The sequence below is a fragment of the Centruroides vittatus genome, unplaced genomic scaffold (genome assembly GCF_030686945.1).
Source record: "Centruroides vittatus isolate TY-2023 unplaced genomic scaffold, ASM3068694v2 contig_484, whole genome shotgun sequence".
Classification (NCBI taxonomy): domain Eukaryota; kingdom Metazoa; phylum Arthropoda; class Arachnida; order Scorpiones; family Buthidae; genus Centruroides; species Centruroides vittatus.
The window spans coordinates 2,621,245-2,644,204 of NW_027122274.1; the positions used below are offsets into that span (position 1 = coordinate 2,621,245).

General features: G+C 28.5%; 1 protein-coding gene across 2 annotated transcripts in view; it reads left to right on the plus strand.

Moving 5' to 3' along the window:
- Positions 1 to 18,802, plus strand: part of LOC136978030 (uncharacterized) — a 34,392-nt gene extending 15,590 nt beyond the window's left edge. Inside the window, exons 2-6 of one of the 2 annotated variants that reach the window (XM_067273675.1) lie at positions 1,980 to 2,123; positions 4,793 to 4,990; positions 8,349 to 8,528; positions 15,878 to 16,096; positions 17,297 to 18,802. In XM_067273675.1, the coding sequence (XP_067129776.1) occupies positions 1,980 to 2,123; positions 4,793 to 4,990; positions 8,349 to 8,528; positions 15,878 to 16,096; positions 17,297 to 17,589 (1,034 nt within the window). In that variant the 3' untranslated portion in view covers positions 17,590 to 18,802. Of the gene's footprint in view, positions 1 to 1,976; positions 2,124 to 4,792; positions 4,991 to 8,348; positions 8,529 to 15,877; positions 16,097 to 17,296 lie in introns of both variants that reach the window. The other variant, XM_067273674.1, reaches the window with a different exon arrangement.
- Positions 18,803 to 22,960: the final 4,158 nt, after the last annotated feature.

Sequence of the window (22,960 nt, forward strand, 5' to 3'; positions counted from 1 at the left end):
ATTTTATGGTAAATTTTATACCTCTAAAAATGATTAACAGATTTATCATAAGGAAAAATAATTACGATACAAGTTCAGTAATGATGATGAGATTGAACAGGCAGCCAGTTTAAAAGCAATACCCAGCTGTTCAAAAAACTTAAAATTAATCGTCAGTAAATGAATGAGTATATGAATTATGGTTTTACATGGCAAGTGATAAAATTATTCAATATCATGCATTGTGTATGTGGACTTAAACTTGCTAATAGTACAATGGTTCCTGCAAAATTGAAATGACAGTTTATAACTAAGCATAAAATCTTACTTCAAAAGGAAAAGATTTTTTGAGAGACTTTTAAATGTGAAAAATAAACAATCAATGTATTTCAGTTTGTGAAATTATCAGATAAAATTTAAATAGCATCACATAAAGAAGCAGAATTAGCAGCTATGAAACAAATACCACATATTAAAGCCAAGTCACTAATTTTACCTACATGTTGTGAAATCTCTAGTACTATGTTTACAGAAAATGAAAAAAAAAGTAATGAAAATACCTCTTTCAAATAATATGAATATTATTTAAATAAGAATAATTGATATTACAAGTGACATTGAAGGCAGATTTGCAAGTAATCTTCACAATACATACTTCGCTCTTCAAATCGACAAATCCATTGATATCGGTGAAAATGCCATTTTACTTGGATTCATTAAATCAACCTTACTTAAACCAAATAACTGGAGCAAAAATGTTCTACTAATGCGAATGTTTTTGATGCTCCTTCTTTAGGCTTTTACGTAAATCCGTTGCAAGCTGTTCATTCAATTTTTTGAATTTCATTTAGAAGGCATTCGATTTCTGATTGAAAACGTGCACGCATTCCAAGATATTCAAATATCAGATAATCGTATGAGATTCTAAATGCACACAAGATTCAGTTCAAACCATTAAAAAACAATACAAAATCAAATGCTATCGTCCACTAGGACTTGCCATGCCATGGAAAATGACATTTCTTCTTTAAAATGAATGCATATGGACTTGCAACCCTTCTTAAATATTTCCATTGCCTCCAACACTTTGAGGTGATCATGATGTGGGGTGGTGAAGACGTTACGTGCTTTGTTAAAGTCAGCTGTGATGTCCAGATCCATCACATAAGTCGAAAGGGCCATTGTGCATTTATTGTGTAGTATGTCTGACTTATATTCCTTTAATCTTACTGCTAACGAACGTTTGGTAGAACCAACATATACCATATCTCTGTCACATCTGCCATCTCTTATCAGGACACTGTAGATCCCCAGTAATCTGTCTGGCTTGGGATGGTCTTTTCCATTCCTTAGTATGCTGTAAATGGATAGCACAGACATAAGTCATCAGATTATAAACTTATTTCTTTTAATTTAGGTAAGTGTTCCTCTTAACAATTTTCTTCACAGCAGTGTTCCATACTTTAGAAAAGATTGGGAATCACTATAATAGACAGTAGAAAACACACTTGTAACTTCATTATATTGTTCATGTTTTCAAATGTAATCTAAATAAAACTAAGAGCATTTTTTAATAATAGATGTATATTCCAATACCAACTATCAGAATATGATTATGAATTTCTTTTATACATTAAGTTTATTTTATTTTCAAAACATCTCTAGATGAAAAATGATAATGCTATTCATTGTGTGACATTGTGAGGGTTAAAATTTTGAATTAATATTTATTAAAAAGGTAAAATTGCATTTTATATTTTTTTTAGAACACAGCTTCCAATTTCATTGCAATTTGCTCATTAAATTTTGTTCCATTCATTCTGATTCATTAGATTTTCATATTTATTGAATAAGAAAAGGTATAAACTTATATTTATAGTAATGTAACATATGGTTATTTTTGAGCAAATATAAATTCATTTTTAATTAGAATAATTATTTTTTAGTTATTAAATTACAATTATAATATTTAAAAATAAAATTGTTTTTTTTTATAGAAGATATGCACCCCCCACTGGATGTAACTGTCAAGTCAATAACTGAACATTCCTTTACTTTATCATGGAGAGCATCTGATATTCAAAAACAAAAAAAATTAGTTGCATATTCCTTGACTTACATGCCAATAAAAAATTTTGGAAGTGGTAAGTAGTGTTAATAATATAATATATTTAATAAACTTTTGAACACCATAATCATTAATTACTATATTATTATTATTATATTTGATGGGTTGTTCAAGTTATCTAATAATTTGAATTAATTCAGATTCAACGACACACACTCTTGTGCACTCACTCACACTAAGAGTTTTTGACAGCCTTTGGCAGTCTAAACCCTGACATTTTGCATTACTTTGACACACACATATCTATGTTGTAATTTATAACTTTCTAAGCAATATTATGTGATAATGTGAGAAGTGCCCCCATGCTTCTGCACCACTTGACCAAAGGGTCAGCACCACATCTGTGATGCCCACATCAGGACTGACACCAATGTGTCTTTAGGGAAGACACAGAAAACCATTTGACCATTAGTTTTTTTCTTCCCGTGAGTGGTCACGTGTGAAGGCGGTCGGATTCGGGATGGAGGAGGTCTAAGAGACAGTGCAACAGAAGGAATTGCACTCCACTACAGATTTAAACTAAACAAATACAGTGGAACCTTGCTTAACGAGCATAATTTGTTTCAGAATCTTACTTGTAATGTGAAACACTTGTTAAATGAAACAATTTTTCCCATATAAATTAATGTAAAATATGATAATGCATTCCATGATGAAAAAAATACTCAAATATTTTATGTATAATGTTTATTTTGAGAAAATTATACAATATACATTGTTAAGGAGTGTGAATCATTATCATCTTTTCTTCTAGCATGGAATGAACCAACCTGGAATGTGAATTTGATTTTCAGAAAACAAAAAAAAAATCGAAATTTAATTAGGAATTGGTCATTAAATTTAATACAAGATGTCAGCATAACTGCCTACCTCTAGTCAAATTATTGAATTTTTAACATTTAGTTATAGACTTTACATAGCCCAAGAATTTGGCATATTGTTTGGTGTGTTTATTATATAATGGGCTATGGTTGTTGATGTTTATATGTAATATGTTTGAACACAAGTTTGGAAAAATGTGTGATCACAAGCAACACTAAGATGCTAGCGGAATGAGTGCTAAACACAGACTGGTGTAACATGCACACAATGCAAAATATTGCTCATTAAGTCAGTCATTTTTTTACAATTTGATTTGCTCATTATGCAAATTACTCATTATGAGAAGTGCTCGTTAAGCGAGGTTCCACTGTACCAACATTTACATAGAATTTTACATATTGATTACAATAAAGATCATAATAACGAGTCATTGTAAGCATATTATGGTGGGTCTCTAATGCGAGAGAGAGAGAGAGAGAGTTTACACTCTGGTGTGAGATGATAAATACCTATTGTTGTAAGAATGTTGAGGAAGCCAGACACTTGAGGGTCAAGAGAAGATAGGCTCCAATAAGAGAATGTATTTGGCTCCTCGCAGGTAGGATCTGAATTCATCTAGGTAGGAGGATGAAACTGGCACTGTCGGGTAGGATCTGGATCAAGGTGGTGATCCACAGTAGTCGATATTGAAGTAGTCTAGTTGGGGTATCTGACACCAAGAGGATAGACAAACTCCAATGATGGGAAAACTGGAGGTAATAGTCAATTGACAATGACAGACAAACTCCTTGTTGTCATCTGATTCTCTCTTTTATTTGGGGGCCTTCCCCCTTTATTCACATCTCCTTTTTTGAAAATATTATATTAGCTAATCCAATAGCAATTTTTGGATGTAGGTTTCTGATATATAATCAAAAATGACACATTCAGATGTGTCATCTCTGGACAAGGAAGCAAGTCTGTGGGAAATAGAATAAAATAATTTCCTGTAGCTATGTTTTGTGTTAATAAAAAATTTCTAACACTTATTTGGTAAATTTTATATATATATATATATATATTTATTTATTTATTTGAATCCCTTTTAAATAAAGGTTCTTGGTTAAATCTAGGTTCTCGTCTATATGTATATTATATTAATTAAGTAATTGTAAATAATATTTTAAAAATTTAATAAAGAAAAATCAATTAATCAATTATAATACATAATGAAAATTCTGTTATTTAAAATACTGCACAGCAAATTAATAAAAATAAAATTAAAAATGAAGCATTGTGGCATTACAGTCTGAGGATTGAACTTTGACCATTAGTTTTTTTTCCCCCGTGAGTGGTCGCGTGTGAAGGCAGTCGGATTCGGGATGGAGGAGGTCTAAGAGACAGTGCAACAGAAGAAATTGCACTCCACTACAGATTTAAACTAAACAAATACAGTGGAACCTTGCTTAACGAGCATAATTTGTTCCAGAATCTTACTTGTAATGTGAAACACTTATTAAGTGAAATTGAGGATTGAACTTTGATGTCATTTGACTTTTTTAAGATTTCAGATGTTTCTGCAAATATACTTGATGTTCTCATTCAAATAACCTATTTCATTTTTCTGTGAGAAGTCTGCTACTAAACAAACATTTGTGTTAGTGAATGAGGTCGATGTAACATTATTATATAGGTACACACATAAACAAATATTACTATTAATTTTTTTTAAATAGTTCATTAAATTTATCTAAAGCTTAATAGTTGCACAAAAATTTTTATTAAATATATTTTTGTTTTGATCATATTTTAATTTTTAATTACTAATTTAAAATATAATAAAAACAATTATTTTAGACAACAATTTATAAAAATAAATTTCAGGAAAAGAAAGGGCATTACAGCTTCCCCCAACATCAACAGTTAAAACTGTGTCTAATTTGAATCCTGGCACCAAATATGCTGTGATATTATCATCAATTTATGAAGGTTTCAAAGAAGTTTCTGCACCAAAATTTACTGTTGGCACAAAAGAATCAGATCTACCAGCAAGAGATGATACTTACAGGATTACAGAACAAGGTACTTTAGTTTAAAATATTTTATTTCAGCTGTCATAGTACTTCTGTTAATAATTTTTTCAAATAAATCAAATTTACAGAATTTTATTGTTTTAAACTGGTTTAATTTTGAAAGTAACATTTTGAAATTTTGAATTTTGAAAGTTTACAAACTTTCAAAATTCAAAACTTTAAGAAGTGATTGAAAATAACTTTAAGAGTGATTGAAAATTCAAAACTTTAAGAGTGATTGAAAATAACATAACTACTTTCCTTTGTAATAATTATAAGTTTATTCATTTGAACAGCACAATGTTAAGAAAAACTGTAAAAATTCCATATAAATATTTTCAAATACTTATTTTTATTTGTTAATTTATAACATAGAAATTATGAATAACAAACTACATAAGTGATATTCAGTTTTACAAATATTTAAATTTTAATAATTTGTTTATCATTCATAACATTTAAAATTTGGTAAATTACTGCTCAGTTCATTCTGAGTGTAATGGGAATATTATGGAAAAGTTAAATATTCAAATAGATTCTTATATATTTGTTTTATTCTACATATTTTTCTAAAATTAATCTTTATCTATCAAAATTTTAAAGTAAGTTTTCTTTATTTAAAAATTCTTTAATCACAAATGAATGATAAACATCTATATTTGATAAATGACTTACTTATAAAAGTTTATGAAAAGTATAATAATTTAATATATAATTGCCTACAGAAATAGTCAATCATAATAATTAATTCTTAGCTACTTCTATAGATAATTGCATTATAACTGTTTTTCATCACATTTTATATGCTTGTTGATTTTCAAATTACATTATATTCTGTGTAAAAAAAAAACACATATTTAAATATATTTAATATTAAAAATAAAATTTTGCCACTCACGCCTGTATTTTCCGTTTTGAATCATAAACACACAATCTGTGCTTAGTGTGTTTGTTATAATCTCCAAAAATCACTGTTTCAATTATCATGATTTTACACTATTTAATTAATAATATTTATTCTTTAAAATAAATGTTTATTGTATATAAAATTAATGATGTTATTGATATTGTTAATTATTCATAAGTGTTTTCAAACTTATGATCTTTATCACTGATACAAAACTTTTAAACTTTTTCAAAATTTATTGTTTTTATAAAAAGTTTATTTCATTTGTTTACAATTATATAAATGTGATATTTGAAGTTTGATACAATATTGTTAATTTTGCTGATTACAATTCTATGTCTGCTTTTATTTCTGCCTGTGGGTACAAACAGATCCTTTTAAGCAGCCTTTAATCATTGTGCTAAGCTCACAATGAGATGTTGAATAATGAAGTACAAGGCCTAACATTTCTAGACTAGACTACCTATGAAAAATTTCCGGATCTGATCTGGATTTAAACATGAGCCATTCAGAAGGGAAGACATGCATCTTAATCACTGGCCATCATTTATATAATTTTATTGCATTGTACTAATGAGAAAAGTAAGCAAAATAAAAAAAACAAAGAAATAATACTACATTAATTAAAGTTATGTTTGAATATACTTAAAACTTTTCTACTGTTAATATACATTAGCTTACAACTATAAGCTAACATATCAATATATTAACAGAAGAAAAGTTATAAGTATAAAAAATTGATTATAGTCATTATTTATTTACTTACTGATTTTAATTAGAACAATTTATAGTAATATATGATGGGCATTCAGAAAGCTCCTAGAAAATGTAAATAAAAAGACAGCAAATTGAATTTAACAGTTTATTTTGCAACATGTATTTCATTTAAGTTAAAGCATTTTTCATAGGGTATCATCAGCCTTCTAAGAGAAAAAGATAATGTATACCAGTCTGTCGGAGTTACATAAAAAATTTATTTTGCAAATACTTTTAACAGTATATAACTGTCCTCTTCAGGCAGAATTAAAGAAAATTTTCTGAAATTCAAATGTTTTGTTCTCTATGAATAATTCTGCCTGAAGAGGACAGTTATATACTGTTAAAAGTATTTGCAAAATAAATTTTTTATGTAACTCCAACATACAATGGTGTACATTATCTTTTTCTAATAGTATTTGGTGTGTACACCTATTTAAATTTTACACCCTTCTAAGCCTTTCTGGTAGAAATTGGTCTTTTGATTCTAGCCATTGCACTATAAAACATTTAACTTGATCTATTGACTGCTAGCTAATGTCTTTTTTTTAAATTTGGGAATAAAAAAAATGTATCTGAAGCTAGATCTGGACTATAGGGAAGGTGTGGTAAAATTTCTTATTGGTATTCTTTAAATATTGTCCTAGCAGATCTTGCAGAGTGTATTATCATGATGGTACAAGATATACTGATAAATTTTCCAGGTTGTTTTTCTTTTAGAGTTGCATGCAGTTTTCTTAAAACTGTTTCATAATAGCTTGGAATTATTTTTCTTCAATCTTTAAGAAAATCTATATGCAACACACAATCAGAATCCCAGAAAATTGTGTGTATTACCTTCATATCCAATCTTATGGCTTTAGCCTTTATGAAAGCACTTAAACCATTTGGTAACCATTGCTTTGAATGTTGCTTGCTCTTGAAATCAAACTGGTAGATCAAAATTTTATTACCTGTAACAATCCTGTTTAGAAAAGCTTCAGAATTAGCATCAAATTTGTTTAAAAATTAAAGTAATTAGTCAATGCACAATGCCAGCTGATCTTCAGGCAACAACTTAGTGCCCAGTGCAGTGAAAACTTGCTTAGATTTAGCTTATCTTTTAAATTGCTCTCTGCTGATCCAATGGGTATGCCTAAAGTCTGAGTTATCGTTTGCACTATTATTTGGTTACTACTTTTAACTATAGTTTCTTAAGAATGGATATTTTCTTCAGAAAGTGAAGTTGACGGTTTTCCACTGCAACTGTCATCTTTGATGTTCTGTGGATCCTCACCAAAATGATTTATCCATTCATAAAGAGTGATTGTTTTTGGTTCATTTTTTTCTATAAAATCTGTGATAGCTGTAATAATATCAGGTTTTATTCATCCCAATTTAACTAGGAATTTAATGTTAGCACTCCAAATTTAACTGAATCCATTTTTTGCAAATGCAAGGCTAATTTCAAACTGATATAACACCATGCACAAGTCTTGTGCTGTACTGTTGCAAATACCCTGATAAAACAAGTCTCAACAAGTTTATGTTCGCATCAATTAATTATAAATATAGGTTTATGAATAATTAAAATTTTCTGGAAATTTTTTGAATGCCACTTGTATTGTTCTAATTAAAACTGATTATAAATTGAGTTAACATTTTTTAAACATACAATTTATTTTAATATATTTCAAAACATATAAATTTCTCATTTTGTTTTTAGATTGCAACTGTAGTGAGATTGGAACATTGGATTGTAAAAGAATTACAAATTCTTGTAATTGTCATGTTGGTTATACTGGTCGGTTCTGTGAAAAATGTTCACAAGGATATTATCTAATGGCTAAGGAATGCAGATCATGTCCGTGTACAAAATATACTTCTACTGGAAATTGCACTTTAGGTATTTGTGTTATTAAAATAAATTTTTTAATTTCAATTAAAAGTTATTTCATTATACAGTACTTATTTATCAATTAAACATGAGAGATTGCATTTATAATTTGAAATCTCTCATGCAATTTGCAAAGCTAAAATTTAAAAAAATTGTAACTTGCCTAATTTGGAATATATTTTTTGGAATTAATCTCTTATGCAGCTTAATTTTTCATTATTTCTTTTGCATTATAAAGTATTTTAATATAAGTAGGTTTTTTTTTTTTTTTGGTCTTGTAACTGAGGACAGTTATATACTGACAAAAGTACTTGCAAAATAAATTTTTTATGTGACTCCAACATATAATGGTGTACATTATCTTTTTCTAATAATATTTGGTGTGTACACCTATTTAAATTTTACACCCTTTTAAGCCTTTCTGGTAGAAATTGGTCTTTTGATTCCAGGGCTGGCCTTCTCGATAAAGGGGCCCGGGTGCAAGAAACTATTTGGGCCCAAATGTTTTTCTAAAATAAAAAAATTTACAAACACGAACATATATTAATGCATGTTTATTTAAAGCGTGATTTTGTTCTTGCTAATACATTAATTACTTCAGAAAAATTACAATTTTTTGCAATTTCTTTTTCGATGCTTAATATAGCAAGTGCATTTAAGCGTTCTGCACACATGCTGGATCGAAGATAATTCTTTATTAATTTTAATTTGCTGAAAGAGCGCTCAGCACTTGCTATAGTAACTGGCAACGTAAAGAAAAGTTTTAATACAGTTAATACATTTAGAAATAACTCATTATAATTATTATTTAGTATGTATTGCAATATATCTTGTGCGTTATTTACATCCCTTTCATTCAAAATCAAATCCCGTAGCAAACCAATTTCCTGGATTAGGTTTTCATCTACATCTTTGTTATAAAAATTTACAAAGTTTTTGGAACATTTTTCTAATTCATGTTTTTCTAAGGTTTTCATATCAGTGATTAATTTGAAATCAGAAATAATATTTGGTATACTTTTAAATCTATCTTCTATTTGTACAATAACCGTATCAATTAGAGTGTTAAAAAAATAACATCTAAATTCCTCTACCGGGTTTTCTATAACTTCATCTTCTGCTATTTCGGAATATAACCTTTTTCTTTTTCGTATTCGTTTTTCAGGAAAATGTTCTGAAATATTTAAATTACGTGCTAGCACTTTTGCTTCGTCTAAAAATGTGTTAAATTTTGTTCTTAAATTTTGGATTTCAGTTTTAATTTTATTGACTAAATTAAAAGCCGACTCAAGAATAATTGTTTTTGCTTGAAATAGTATATTGATTGCGTTGATTTTAGACAACATTGCAAACCATACTACTAAACATAAAATAAATGGCATTTCTTGTATTGAATCCAATAGACTTTTAGCTTCGGATACCGCTGTATTATCGTTACTTACATAAATAAATTCTTCTAGGGCATTACAAGTTTGTTCAAACTGTGTATACACTGCTTTAACCGAATCTATTTTGGCTTCCCAACGAGTGTCACATAATGGTTTAAGAGTAATGTTTAAATGTTTTTGTAGAATTTCCCATCTCTTTGTAGATGCAGAAAATAAGCAATATAAATGTTGCAATATCCCAAAAAAATTTTTACAATATATACTGCTGGAAGCGGCATCACAAATTAATAAATTAAAAGAGTGTGATAGGCAAGGCACATATATTGCATGAGGGTTTAGAGCAATTATTCTAGATTGTACACCTTTATATTTCCCTTTCATGTTGCTACCGTTGTCGTATCCCTGCCCTCTGCAATTCATAATATCTAAATCAAGCTCACTTAATGTTTTCAATAGAGTTTTTGCTAGTCCTTCTCCAGTCACATCAGTTGCTTCAATAAACCTTATAAATGACTCATTTATAATTAATCTTTTCTCTTCAAAATTTACATACCTAATAATAACTGAAGTTTGTTCCTTATGGGAAATATCAGGAGTACAATCCATTTGGACACTATAGTATGTGGCTGCTTTTATATCGTTTTTAATTTTGTTAAGGACTTCATCTCCTAACGCAGAAATAATTTGTTCTTGTGATCTATGTGCTAAATGATGCACAATTCTATTTTTCGAATTTTTTATTCTGTTTATATGATCCATTAACACAGAGTCGTATTTACTTAAAAATTCGATTAAACTTAAAAAATTTCCATTATTAGGCGTTCCTATTATTTCATGGGTTCTCAAGTCAAGATTTTCATTGCAAGACTGTGTAGTTTGTGCGGAACTTTCTTCTCCAGTTGAAGCTTGAACTGTAACTTCTGAAGTCGAAACAATTTCATTGCTGGAATTACTTCGTAGCCAAGAAAACAGATCTACTTGTGATTTCTTGAAATTTAGCTTTTCTACTTTTTTCTTTTCTGCTAATTTTCTTTTTTGACACCCAGAGGGATATTTCCTTGGCATGGACATGATTAGATGTAACAATAATTAAACGTTTTGTAGTATGACACGTCTTTCTTTCTCGTGCTGAACTCGAACTCTCACAACTTCTCGGAGGCTCCTTGTAAAGTATTGATCTTTTAGCAGAGTGGGAACAAAAGAAGCGCGACCTTGTCAATTGGACCCACGTGCGGTTGGGTAATACCACTTGTAAGGTCAACACCTTACAGAGGGAAAACAAAGGAAGCGCCGGCTTTGTCAATAGGACCCACCTGTAGGCTGTAGTCAGACCGAAAGTTCCAGAAATAAGACAGACAAAAAAAGATAGAAGAAATTATAAAAGAAACATTAAAACTACGATTATATACCAGGGGCGTGCCGTGACATTTGATGATAGGGAAGCTGTGTTTCTGTAAGAAGCCGACATCCAGGGGCAATCAGTCAATTGCGCGTCAGTGATGGTCTAGGCTCCATTCGTATCGTTTATTCGATAAGCCAGTAAAAACCGTAGACTTCTCTAAATGCATTTTTAATATCACGATTACATTCCGAATCGCTAGCCACGGTATAAGGGCTACAATTAAAAGTAAAATAATAAAAACTTACTCGGTGAAATAAAATATGTGGTGGATGTACTGGTACATACAAAATATTCTTCAATTATATGAATATACTTTTAAAGAAAATTATAATTAAATATAGCTTTGCAAAGAAACGTACAGTACATAAAGATATAAAATATTCTTTACTTTTAAAATTTTAAAACAATGTACTTAGTCAAATAGCTCCCTACCAGTGGCTAATGGATGGAATCGAAGACGGTTGCAGAGGACTGCCAAATCCCCAGGGTGCTGATACCGGTCAATGTCAAATACCTCTTTTGTCGCATCACTAGTATATCTCAAAGGACGCGACAGGGCTGTTGTAAATTTTAAACGTTTCTCACCATAGCCGTAAAAATCTAAATATGTTAAACTTAAAAGTCATTTGTTTTCTAACTAATTCGTTTTAGGACCAGGTGTTGTCCACGGAAATTTCCAAAATTTACAACTTTTCGGTCACTCTCGTCGAATTGGAAAAATTTGTCTTTATTACATCTAATACAATATTTCGAAGAAATCAGTCCCCACTATACTCGGCTGTATATTGGTTCGGTTAAGCTTTTGTTTAAGTAATATTCCGGCTCTTTCATCGGGGTTTTGTTTATGTCCCCAATTCCCTAATCGCTTAATTATTTAACTACTTCTTAAGTAGAAATAAGTCGAAACCGGTTACTTTCTACTCGAATATTTGTAGTATCGGGAAAAAAGTGGAAAGACAAATTTTTATGACAAACGAATACATAAATCGTATAATTTTATATGGCCGACGGCCACAGTATTATTTTCATTTCTTAACGCGGGCTATATGGTTTTGAAATTTTTTTTAAAAAGTCGAATTTAGGTGGGGATCCTCGGGAGTTCCCCGAATCAAATAACAAAAACTAAACATTCGCATCATCGAGAATTAGTTTAAAGATTGTCGAAATTCAGAGATCTACAATAATAATGTTTACGATAAAATGTACTTTTCGTCATACTGATAACGATAGGAATATTGTCAAGTTTTCGTGTGCATTCTTGATAATGTTGGGGCCCCCTCAATCGCGGGGCCCCGGTGCGTAGCATCCGCCGCACCCCCCCGATGGCCGGCCCTGTTTGATTCTAGTGTATGACTTTTTGGTCTTGTATATGACTTGTATCTGAGATTTTATATTGGGTAATAAATAAAATGAATCATATATTAATGTGATCTTGACCTATATATCAAAATTTTATACTGAGTAGGCTTTTAAAAAGCATTAGAAAAATTTTGGCATTAATAATAAAAAAATCCTTTATTTTGTATTTTGCAATCAATGATAAAATTATTGTATACAATATATGTATATTAATGCAAGTTTCATAAACTGTTCAGATTAACATTTAAGTGTGACTCATTAATGATTGTAGAAAAAGTACAACATGATCAATTCACCAAAAAATCATATCAAAGTGAAAATTTTGAAGAGTATTAAACCATAACATTTTACAGATTTATATTTTTATATTGCAGCGATAACCTTATTAATTGAATAAATTAATGTATTATAATGAAATGAAAACTGGTTTAATCAATATAAAGTACTATAAATCTTGAAAATATTATATTTAGTTTGTTCTGACTTTTAGATAACCACAGTTAAAAAATGTCATCTAAATCAACAATCATAATTATGAATTCATTATAATAACTATATTAAACAGTTACAACTTAAAAATTAAAATATCAATTGAGTAATAATAATTAATTCAATGAGAAATGAAATTAATTTATATATATATAATGTATTAATCAACAATGAAAACCCTTTAAGATGCAGTCTTTTTTATTTAAACTTCTAACATTTTTAGTCTGCTTTATTGACCTTCCTCAGGAAAATCAAACACTATTATATAACAAACTAAACTTATTCCAGAATGTTTTTAAAAAGTGTCCTGGAATAAAATGCAGCAGTTGAAAGCAATAAGCGCACATTTTTTGTCAGTTATGTATATATAATTATATCGATATTAGCAGCTATTTGGTTATTTGGTTATTTAATTACCTATTAATTTTGTTCATAAGATGATTGTAATTATTAATAAGGGACATGTGTGGTAGCTGTAAAAGAAGTTTTTAACAACATTCTAGAATAAGTTTCATTTGTTTTATAATAATGTTTGATTTTCCTGAGGAAGGTCAATAAAGTAGACTGTGAACATTGGAAGTTTAAGTAAAAAAGACTGAATCTTAAAGGGTTTTCGTTGTTGATTGATTTAAGTGCAGGTAAAGAATATATAATGTAATTTAATAAAATGATTTTTTATAGAATGAAGATGGAATTAGTCTTTTCATGTGCTTAATTTCTCAAAATAATTACTACGCTATAAGCAGTAGACCTATATTTGATAAGAAATTGTTTAAAACTTAAATACTTTAGTTTTTATCAGTTACATTTCATATTCTGTAATTTGCTATTGCTTTAGTGGTATCATATTAGATAGGTCTAATTTATGAGAATTGTAATTAATTCTGAAATTTGAGATGTAGAGACTTTATTATAAACACATATGTAGTAGAAATATAAAATTGTTTACTTGCAAATTTGAATGTTGAAATAATGAAAATTTGTTAGATTATCCACTATTAAACACAATATTATTTTGAAGAAAGAAATTTACTAAATGTACTGGATATAAAAATATAAAATACTAAAGGGAAAATAGATAATTAATTAGTAAACTTTTATAAATATAAAAATTTTACATTTAATAAGTAATAAAATTTTTTAAAATTAGTCACTTTCAGAATAACAAATTGTAAGTTATATTCTATTGATAAATTGAAACATTGTTAAAAATATTTTTTATTGTACAGATGATTCTTAATGTTAAAAAAATAACATGTATTTATTTTGGCAAAAAATATAACAATAGTTTCCAAACAAACAAATGCTAAATGTTTCATTTTATCTAACTTGAAAACAAAATCTTTTAATATTGACAATTCTGTTGAAAAAGTCAACAAAGATTAAAAGTTATCTGTTCATATTTTGCAGTCTTTCTGTTTGGTCCAGTTTTTAATTAAAATTTCTTACAGAAATATATTGAAATTTTAATGATTCACTAGAATTTTCTTTTAAAAGATTTGATAAATTACATTTGACTCATTGATAACTATTTACTATGTATATACAATTTTGCTGTCATAGAAGTAAACAAATTTTCTTAAGAAAAGATATATTTATGAAAATCATTGTTTAGTGAAAGTTTACCAACTATTTATTGTATATGCTCAAAAAAGATGAGAAAAAATGCTTAATTCTGGAAACCAAATTTAATTTTTATTCAGTAACATTTTTGTTCTTTTATAAGAACATCATCAGTTATATGTAAGAATTAATGTTCTTATAAAAGTACAAAAACATTATTGAATAAAAATTCTTTTGCAATTTCTAATATTTTTTTGTTCTTACTTTCCTCCACATCTTCATGAGGATAACATTTCTGCTATTGACAAAATCATTAGTTTTCTCTTGTTAATCATTTCTATCTACTTTGAAATGAAAATAGTCAATACACTGCTTGTATCAATACAATCAATGTTTTGACTATTTTCATCCAAAACTGGTCATTATCAATGATTAAAATGTCAACATATAATTCAAACCTTACTGTAAAAATTATACAGGATGAATATTTAGTTCCAAGTAAGGAGACATGGTATAAAAAACTCTTATTTGATTGGCCAATAACTCAGAAAGTTGTCAAATCACAAAGGTGTTTATTAATTTAGGTTAAAATGTCATTAAAATTTTGAGTTTTAAGTTGTGCAGTCAGAAGCATAATTCTATCTTCAGTTTTATATCATAACCATCTATCTCTTGAAAATGCAAAAGAAAACATATAAAATTAGACATGAAATAATCTTCAAATCATAAATTTTAAATTAATGAAATGTGATCTCAAAGCTACTGTAACATTTAGAAATATCAGAATGCATTGAGTCTGAGATTTAAGTTGAAACAAAAATAAAATTGAGTGAAAGAAGTTTGATTTATCGAGACTCCTGTACAAGGTAACAGTGTCAACTAAACGTAGCACACAATTCACTAACATACATTGCTGATTATTATTATTAATGTTAAATTGAAGATTTATTAAATTGTTTTAACATGTCTTTTAATGTCTGAGTCAATAAGATCATGGAAGTCCCAAAGTGATTACAATAAACAGTCTGCTGTGTTTAAAATATTTTTGAACAAAATTTTCTATTGATTTAGGAATTGTTGAATATTAAACTTTAAAATAATTTTTTATTTTCAATAATAATAATATTTGTAATTAAAATAAAATTATTTCAACACAGATTCACATGGTAATGTAGAGTGTAATTGTCTTCCTGGACATCGTGGTTCAGATTGCCAGCTATGCACTGCTGGATATGAATGGAAAGAAAATCATTGCATTCCTTTTAATTGTTACAGCAATACAATTTGTAAGAAAGATAAAAGTGCTCCAGGATGTGAGGAATGCGCATTATTTGAAGAATCTTCTAATCATCTTCCTCCAATACCTCATAAATCTGGTAAAAAGTTTTTTATATATTAATAGATAAGTAATTAGTTCAAATAATATAGGGTATCTACAATTTATTGACTGAATTAAGATATTTGATAAAACATAACCATAACAAGTACAGAGAAATGGTTTTTTCAGCAAATACAGTAACCCAAAAAGTTGTTTTATCACAAACCTACAAGGATCTAAGAAATATAGTAAATTTCAACAAGTACAATGTTCAATCCGTAATTAATTTCAATGTCACAATGTATCTTGTTATATATGAGTCTTTTTTGTTGCACAACATATCTTGGAAGACTGAGCAGTGGGCTTCCACTATCCAATGTTTCAATTCTGCAATGTTGACAATCTTTTAACATACTCTGTCCTATAGTAACCCTGTGAAATACTCAGAGTTCTGAAATCTGTTGGAGCTTGGAATAGGGTCATGGCAGCCAATTCAATTACCAGGACATTCTTAGAAACAAATTTCTGGGTGTTCCTAAAAATTTTTTGTTGCTGTATTCAATGCAAAAGAATCTCATGTTATGTATTCTGATTAATTTTTTACTTTCCCAGCTGTTATATATAACATAGAGAAAGTATATGGCAATTGACTCCCCAAGATTTTTACATTTTTAGACTTGAGACACCTTAAAATATCAAGAAATTCAAAAAAATTTAGGGGTTTTTTGTATGTATGAATGTTTTATGTGGGAAGGGCACAATTTTGTTCAACCTCTTTGAGGCTTAATAACTCCTGTGCTTTTTGTCAAAAATTTATGAAATTTTGCAGGGAGGTTTGTTTATTAGGAGGATTGATGCTATTAAATTTTGTAGTTAAAGTTCAAGGAGGAGATAACGGGAGATCGTGTCATATCTCAAGTAGGGTTGGACTTAATGATTTTACTCATTAATGTTTACAATTTTATAAAATCCATCTGTACCCTCAAAATTAAGCTTTTAAAAATATAAAATGTTTTTTTAATAAAATATGATAACAATGGTGCCATCAATTGTTGTCAGGAAAGTTAAGTAACGTGTTGCTGAAGTTTTTTATTAAGAATTATATTCTGATCAGTAAATTATAGATACCCCATTTAATTAAAATATATCCAAGTAGGATTATAAATATCTATAAAAATGTTGTAAACTTTTTAATGAAAGGAATAATTATCAATAAAATATGATAAAAATATTTATAAATATTAAAAATATATTTCAGATAGGACAATAGCAGATGGAACTGTACCTCTTATTGCAGTTGTTGTCACTCTTGGTATTTTAGTATTGGTTGCATCAATTGCTACTTGTTATCGTTATTGGACAATTCATCGAAACCGTCCACGCATACCATTTTGGAGCATAGAATTACAGGACGATAATCCTCCAAATTGCAACTATCAGCATTTAGATGTTTCAACAAATAAAATTATTGAAACACCAACAAGTTCATTGGAAGCAGGAAAATTGTATTCACCTTCATCTCCAAAGACTTATAATGCCATCAATGTTTGAAAAGTTTTAATTGTGATTGACCAAAAACAAACAAAAACAAAAACTAATACATAACTATGCATTTGTAAATGAAATGCATAAAAATTTTTTAAAATTGTGAAAAATGAATTAAACTCATATTCTAGTCTGTGCCTTTTGCTTCTGAAACCACCATAATATAAATACTCAATTATGGCACATTTAAAATATAAAAATATCCATAAAAATGGAATATTTAATAACTTGAAAAGTATTTTATATATGTATACAATACTTCAGTTTTTTAATTTTAAAATCATGAATTACAAAATTTGCAAGTAAAAATACAATGATTGAATATTGAATATTTTTAATTCCTGAAAATATGCAAATCTTAGTTTACCATTCATTAAATCACTCATTAATAATAGTCATTAGCTCAGGTGTCATAATTTAAAAAATATGTAAATTAAAGTAAACTTTTTATGTAAAATTCAAAAGTGTTTTATTTAATATAGGCACATTGTATTATAAATATTGCATGATAAATGTTGTGAAGTACAGTGAATCTTGATGTATTGTGATCTGTTATACAAATATATATATAAAGTGCCATTTATTTGTTATATACATTCTTATTATGTACTTGCAGTTTTTTGCAATGTTCATTATTTATGTATTATATTTGAATACCATCATCTTAATATTTATAAAATGTGACAAATCAACAATTTAGTCAAATTGCAAAATGCATAACATATCAATTATACGAAAGTTATAAGTGATAACTTTAACTCAAAGAATTATTGAGGATATTCAAAAATATATTTAAAGTTTTAATATAAGATGCTCAAATTTTATAGAAAAAAATAAAACAAAATAAATCTGATTGTATAAGCAAAGTAAAATACAGTTGCTCATTTTATATTCTAAATTTATCTTAAAAATAAATGTCACAGGAATTTTACCATTTTCCACAGCAAATTTTGCCATATTTTCGTAGCATTTGATACAGGACACAAAACAATGTTTTTTAATAAGTCATTGTTTCCTCAAAATGTTCCAGCAACTAAATCAATGACATTTGTATTAAATGACTTCCATAAGTAATAGATAAAATACAGTAGTAATGGTAGTATTTATAAAATATATATATAAGCTAATATAATTTATTGTAAAATGTTGAAATGTAAATTAATAATAGATACTATGCACAATTGCATATCAATGAAAATAAAGTTTGATTTCCTTTTAAGCTTGTTGTATTAAATCAATTACTAAAAACATTCACAGTGTTTTGTCTTGAAATAAGCTTGAAACAAAATCCACAAATTTCAATTTCTCAATTTTCCAACATGTAGATTAATGTATAATTATATTTAGATACACTCAATATTTCTGTTGTAGATTCAAAATAGAGTCATTTCATATAAGAGATTATCCTTAAAGAGTGAAGAGAAAGAAAAAACAAATTACAAATTTTAGGTTAATAATAATTGGTTGGATAGACTATTACAGAATAAGGACACACCTAGCACAATGAGGAATTTGGACTCTCTTTTCAGAAATAGTTTTGTCAAAAACTAAACTTGAAACTATTAAACCTGCTGTGAATCAAAGTCTGCCATATGCTTGTAAAAGACTAGCTAGGCCATGAGCCAAAAATACAATCCAATATAATTTTGAAACCATAATTAAAATTTAACATATCTTGTATTATTCTTGCATTCTGTTTTTTTTTTTTTTTTTCTTAGAGCAAATGTTAGTATTTAAAGGCATATTAATACCTAAAAATACATTGTTAATGATGTCTTAAATCAATTGTATTTGATGTGAGCAGCCAGATGGCTGGCAGTTAAGATGTGAGTTTACTACTATGGGAGACCCAGGATCAAGTCCAGGCAAACAACAGTCATTCTTCGTGGGTGGTTTATCCTAGATATGCAAGTCCCTTTCCTATTGCTTGACTGTCTCACTCTGAGCCTGATCAAACCCATGATGGCCGTGGGAAAAAGTGCATTGCCCACATGGAGGGAAGAGTAAAAAGATATAGAACAATTTTTTCATTCATTTTCCAAGAAGATTGATAGCGAATAAAAAAATTTCTTATAGAAACATCATATTTAAATGCATTTAATCCCTTCAATAATAATGGGAATATAATTTTTGTTAAATATATTTAAGAAATGTCAATAAAAATAAAGGTTATATTCTGAATATTTATTTTAAAACTTTTTAATATTTTAATTTAGGTGGAACATTTAAGTAGACACCCACATAATTTAAAAAGCACAAAATATATGCTTAAATAAATTTATTTATTTAAGCATATATTTTGAATTTAAATAAATATTTCATTGTAAATTATAAAATTTAAACTTTCTAGTTCTTAATTTCAGCAAAATTTTCTGGATCAATGAATAAAATGCATGCAAAAATTAATACAAATCTATGATTTCAATTGTAATAACACCTTGATTTGATCTGTTTTTAATTATATATTTGCTTTTTTATAATTTATGACTCAATATTGTTTATTTTTAAGTCTTGAACGAAAGTTCACACACACAAATTCTTCAAATTGTGATATAATCACCATTTCATTTAGATACTCGTGATGTCACATGCCTGGCAGAAAATGCTACAACATAAATGACCACATAACCCATACCTTGGAAGTAGCGGTTGAAAGCATGACACTTTACTGGTATGCAGTTTAGAAGGTACATCTCAAATATGAAAACCTTCTATTACCCTAAATTGTAGATGTTATAAATAAGTAAAAAATATTACTGAGAGGAACTTCATGTTTGGAAGAGAGAATGCCAATCAAGAGCAATTTTGTTTTGGTCACATTACTTCATTTATTTTCTTTATCAAATAATATTTAAATACCGTATTTTACGGACTATAAGACGCACCTTAATTTTTAAGCAATTTTTTAAAAAAATACCTATAAGACACTACGGACTATAAGACGCAACTGAATTTTGGAGGCAATTTTTCGAAGAAAAAAGCGCGTCTTATAGTCCGTAAAATACGGTATATCATAATAATATTGAATGTTAAATAAACTCAGAAAAAATTAAATAGAAAACCAGCAATTATTTATTGTGACATTGTTACAATGCCAGGCTGCAATTTTTAATCACTTTTAATTTAAAATATATGTTCTCCACCTCAAATTAGTACTGCAGTGTCTTACCCCTGTACTTTATACTTTTCCGTTATCAATAGAATCGTGCCGGTCATCTATGTAGATCCTTTCAGGGGAAATTTTTGAATTGAAATAACGTAACCTCCTGTTCCTAATCTTTCCATATCTGGTCTTGAATTTCATTTATCTAACACCATTATCGTGATTAAGTTGGATGGACGACACTGGGAATTTATGTCTACAATTTAACAGTGGCGTGTCGTGACATTTGATGACAGGGAAGCTGTGTTTCTGTAAGAAGCCGACTTACAGGGGCAATCAATTAATTGCGCGTCAGGGCCCGTTCGTATTCGTTTGTTCGATAAGCCAGTAAAAACCGTACACTTTTTTTAATGTATTTTTAATTAATTATCTGACGTACTTAATAAATAAGAAAGTCCAATATAATTACCTCCGTTATTAGATTCAATAAATTTCCTATGCCCTCTAAATGCCAATTCTCACTTTGAGAAAAAACATATAACGTCTATTAATTTAGATATATTTATTAATCGTAATTATCTTGTTATAATTTTCAATATTTATTTTATATTGTCTACCAATGTTAAATTCTATTCCGCTTTGATTTCCAAATTGCTTCAATTTTACGAAAGAATCGTCATTCGTCATAAATTTTATCGTCAAAATGTCGAAATTTTTTTGTTCACGTATTTATATTTAATTTAGGCATTGGTCTTTCTCTTTTAATAATGTTTTCTTTTTCGTTATACGGTCTTGAGCCAAAACTTTTTAAAAATTAATTTTTGAATCACTAGCCACGATATAAGGGCTAAAATTAAAATTATAAAAAAAAACTTACTTGGTAAAACAAAATGTCTGATGAATATACATGCTTAGTAAAAAAAAAATTCTTCAATTGTATGAATATACTTTTAAAGAAACTTATAATTAAATATAACTTTGTGAAGAAACGTACATAAAAATAACAAAATATTCTTTACTTTTTAAATCTTAAAACAATCCACTTAGTGAAATAGCTCCCTACGAGTGGCTAATGAATGGAATCAGAGACGGTCCAGGTAGGTGTGTGTGCCAAATCCCGAGGGTGCCGATACCGGTCAATGTCAAATGCCTCTTTTGTCGCATCACTAGTATATCTCAAAGAACGCGACAGAGCTGTTGTAAATTTTAAACGCTTCTCACCATAGCTGTAAAAATCTAAATATGTTAAATTTAACAGATTGTCCGTCGTTCGTTTTCTAACTAATTGGTTTTAGGACCAAGTGTTCACGGAAATTTCCAAAATTTACAACTTTTCGGTCACTCTCGTTGAACTAGAAAAATTGCTGTCTTTATTACATCTAATATTATGAAGAGATCAAACCCCACTGTACTCGGCAAGAGATTGGTTTGGTTAAGTTTCTGTTTAATTTCGACTCTTTCATCAGGGTTTTATATATGTTTCTAATTCCCTAATCGCTTAATTATTTAACTACTACTTAAGTAGAAATAAGTTGAAACCGGTTACTTTGTACTTGAATATCTGTAGTCTTGGGAAAGAAGTGGAAAGAAATTTTTATGACAACCGATACATAAATCGTAAATTTAAAGAAGAAAAATTCTAGAGCTTTTTTGTACCATTGTACGTCTCATTCATTAAATTTGGTTGTAAATGATGCTGCCGAAGTAACAGTTAATTTTTTAACACTGTACTAGAATTGTACACGTTTTTTCTCCATCCCCTTACAGCTGGGACGTACTAAGTCGTAATATCACCGGTTTAACATTGAAATCCGTAAGTAATATAAGATGGGAGAGCAGAATAAACGCAGAATAAATATATCAAATATTTTAATGGATTTTTAAACTCCTGTCAACTATACAGAACTATCATAAAAACATGCCAGTAAATTCCTATCGGTTGGGTTAAGTTATAAATCTAGTCTAGGGTGGGCAACCTTTTTTATAACATGGGCCAGAATAAATTTTACGTTATTTCCGCGGGCCGTAGTAGTTAATTGACGCCTTCTTGTGACTCGTAATTTTTTTAGTCTGCAAATATGAAATAAATAAATAAAAAGTTAATTACTACATTTATTTCTCTTATCGTTTTTCGAAAATTACAAAGAATTGGAAAAATAACTATTTATTAAATTGGAAAAATAACTAATTATCTATTAAAAATCTCGCGGGCCGGATAGAAACTTTTCGCGAGCCGTAGCTGGCCCGCGGGCCGGGGGTTGCCCGCCGTTGATC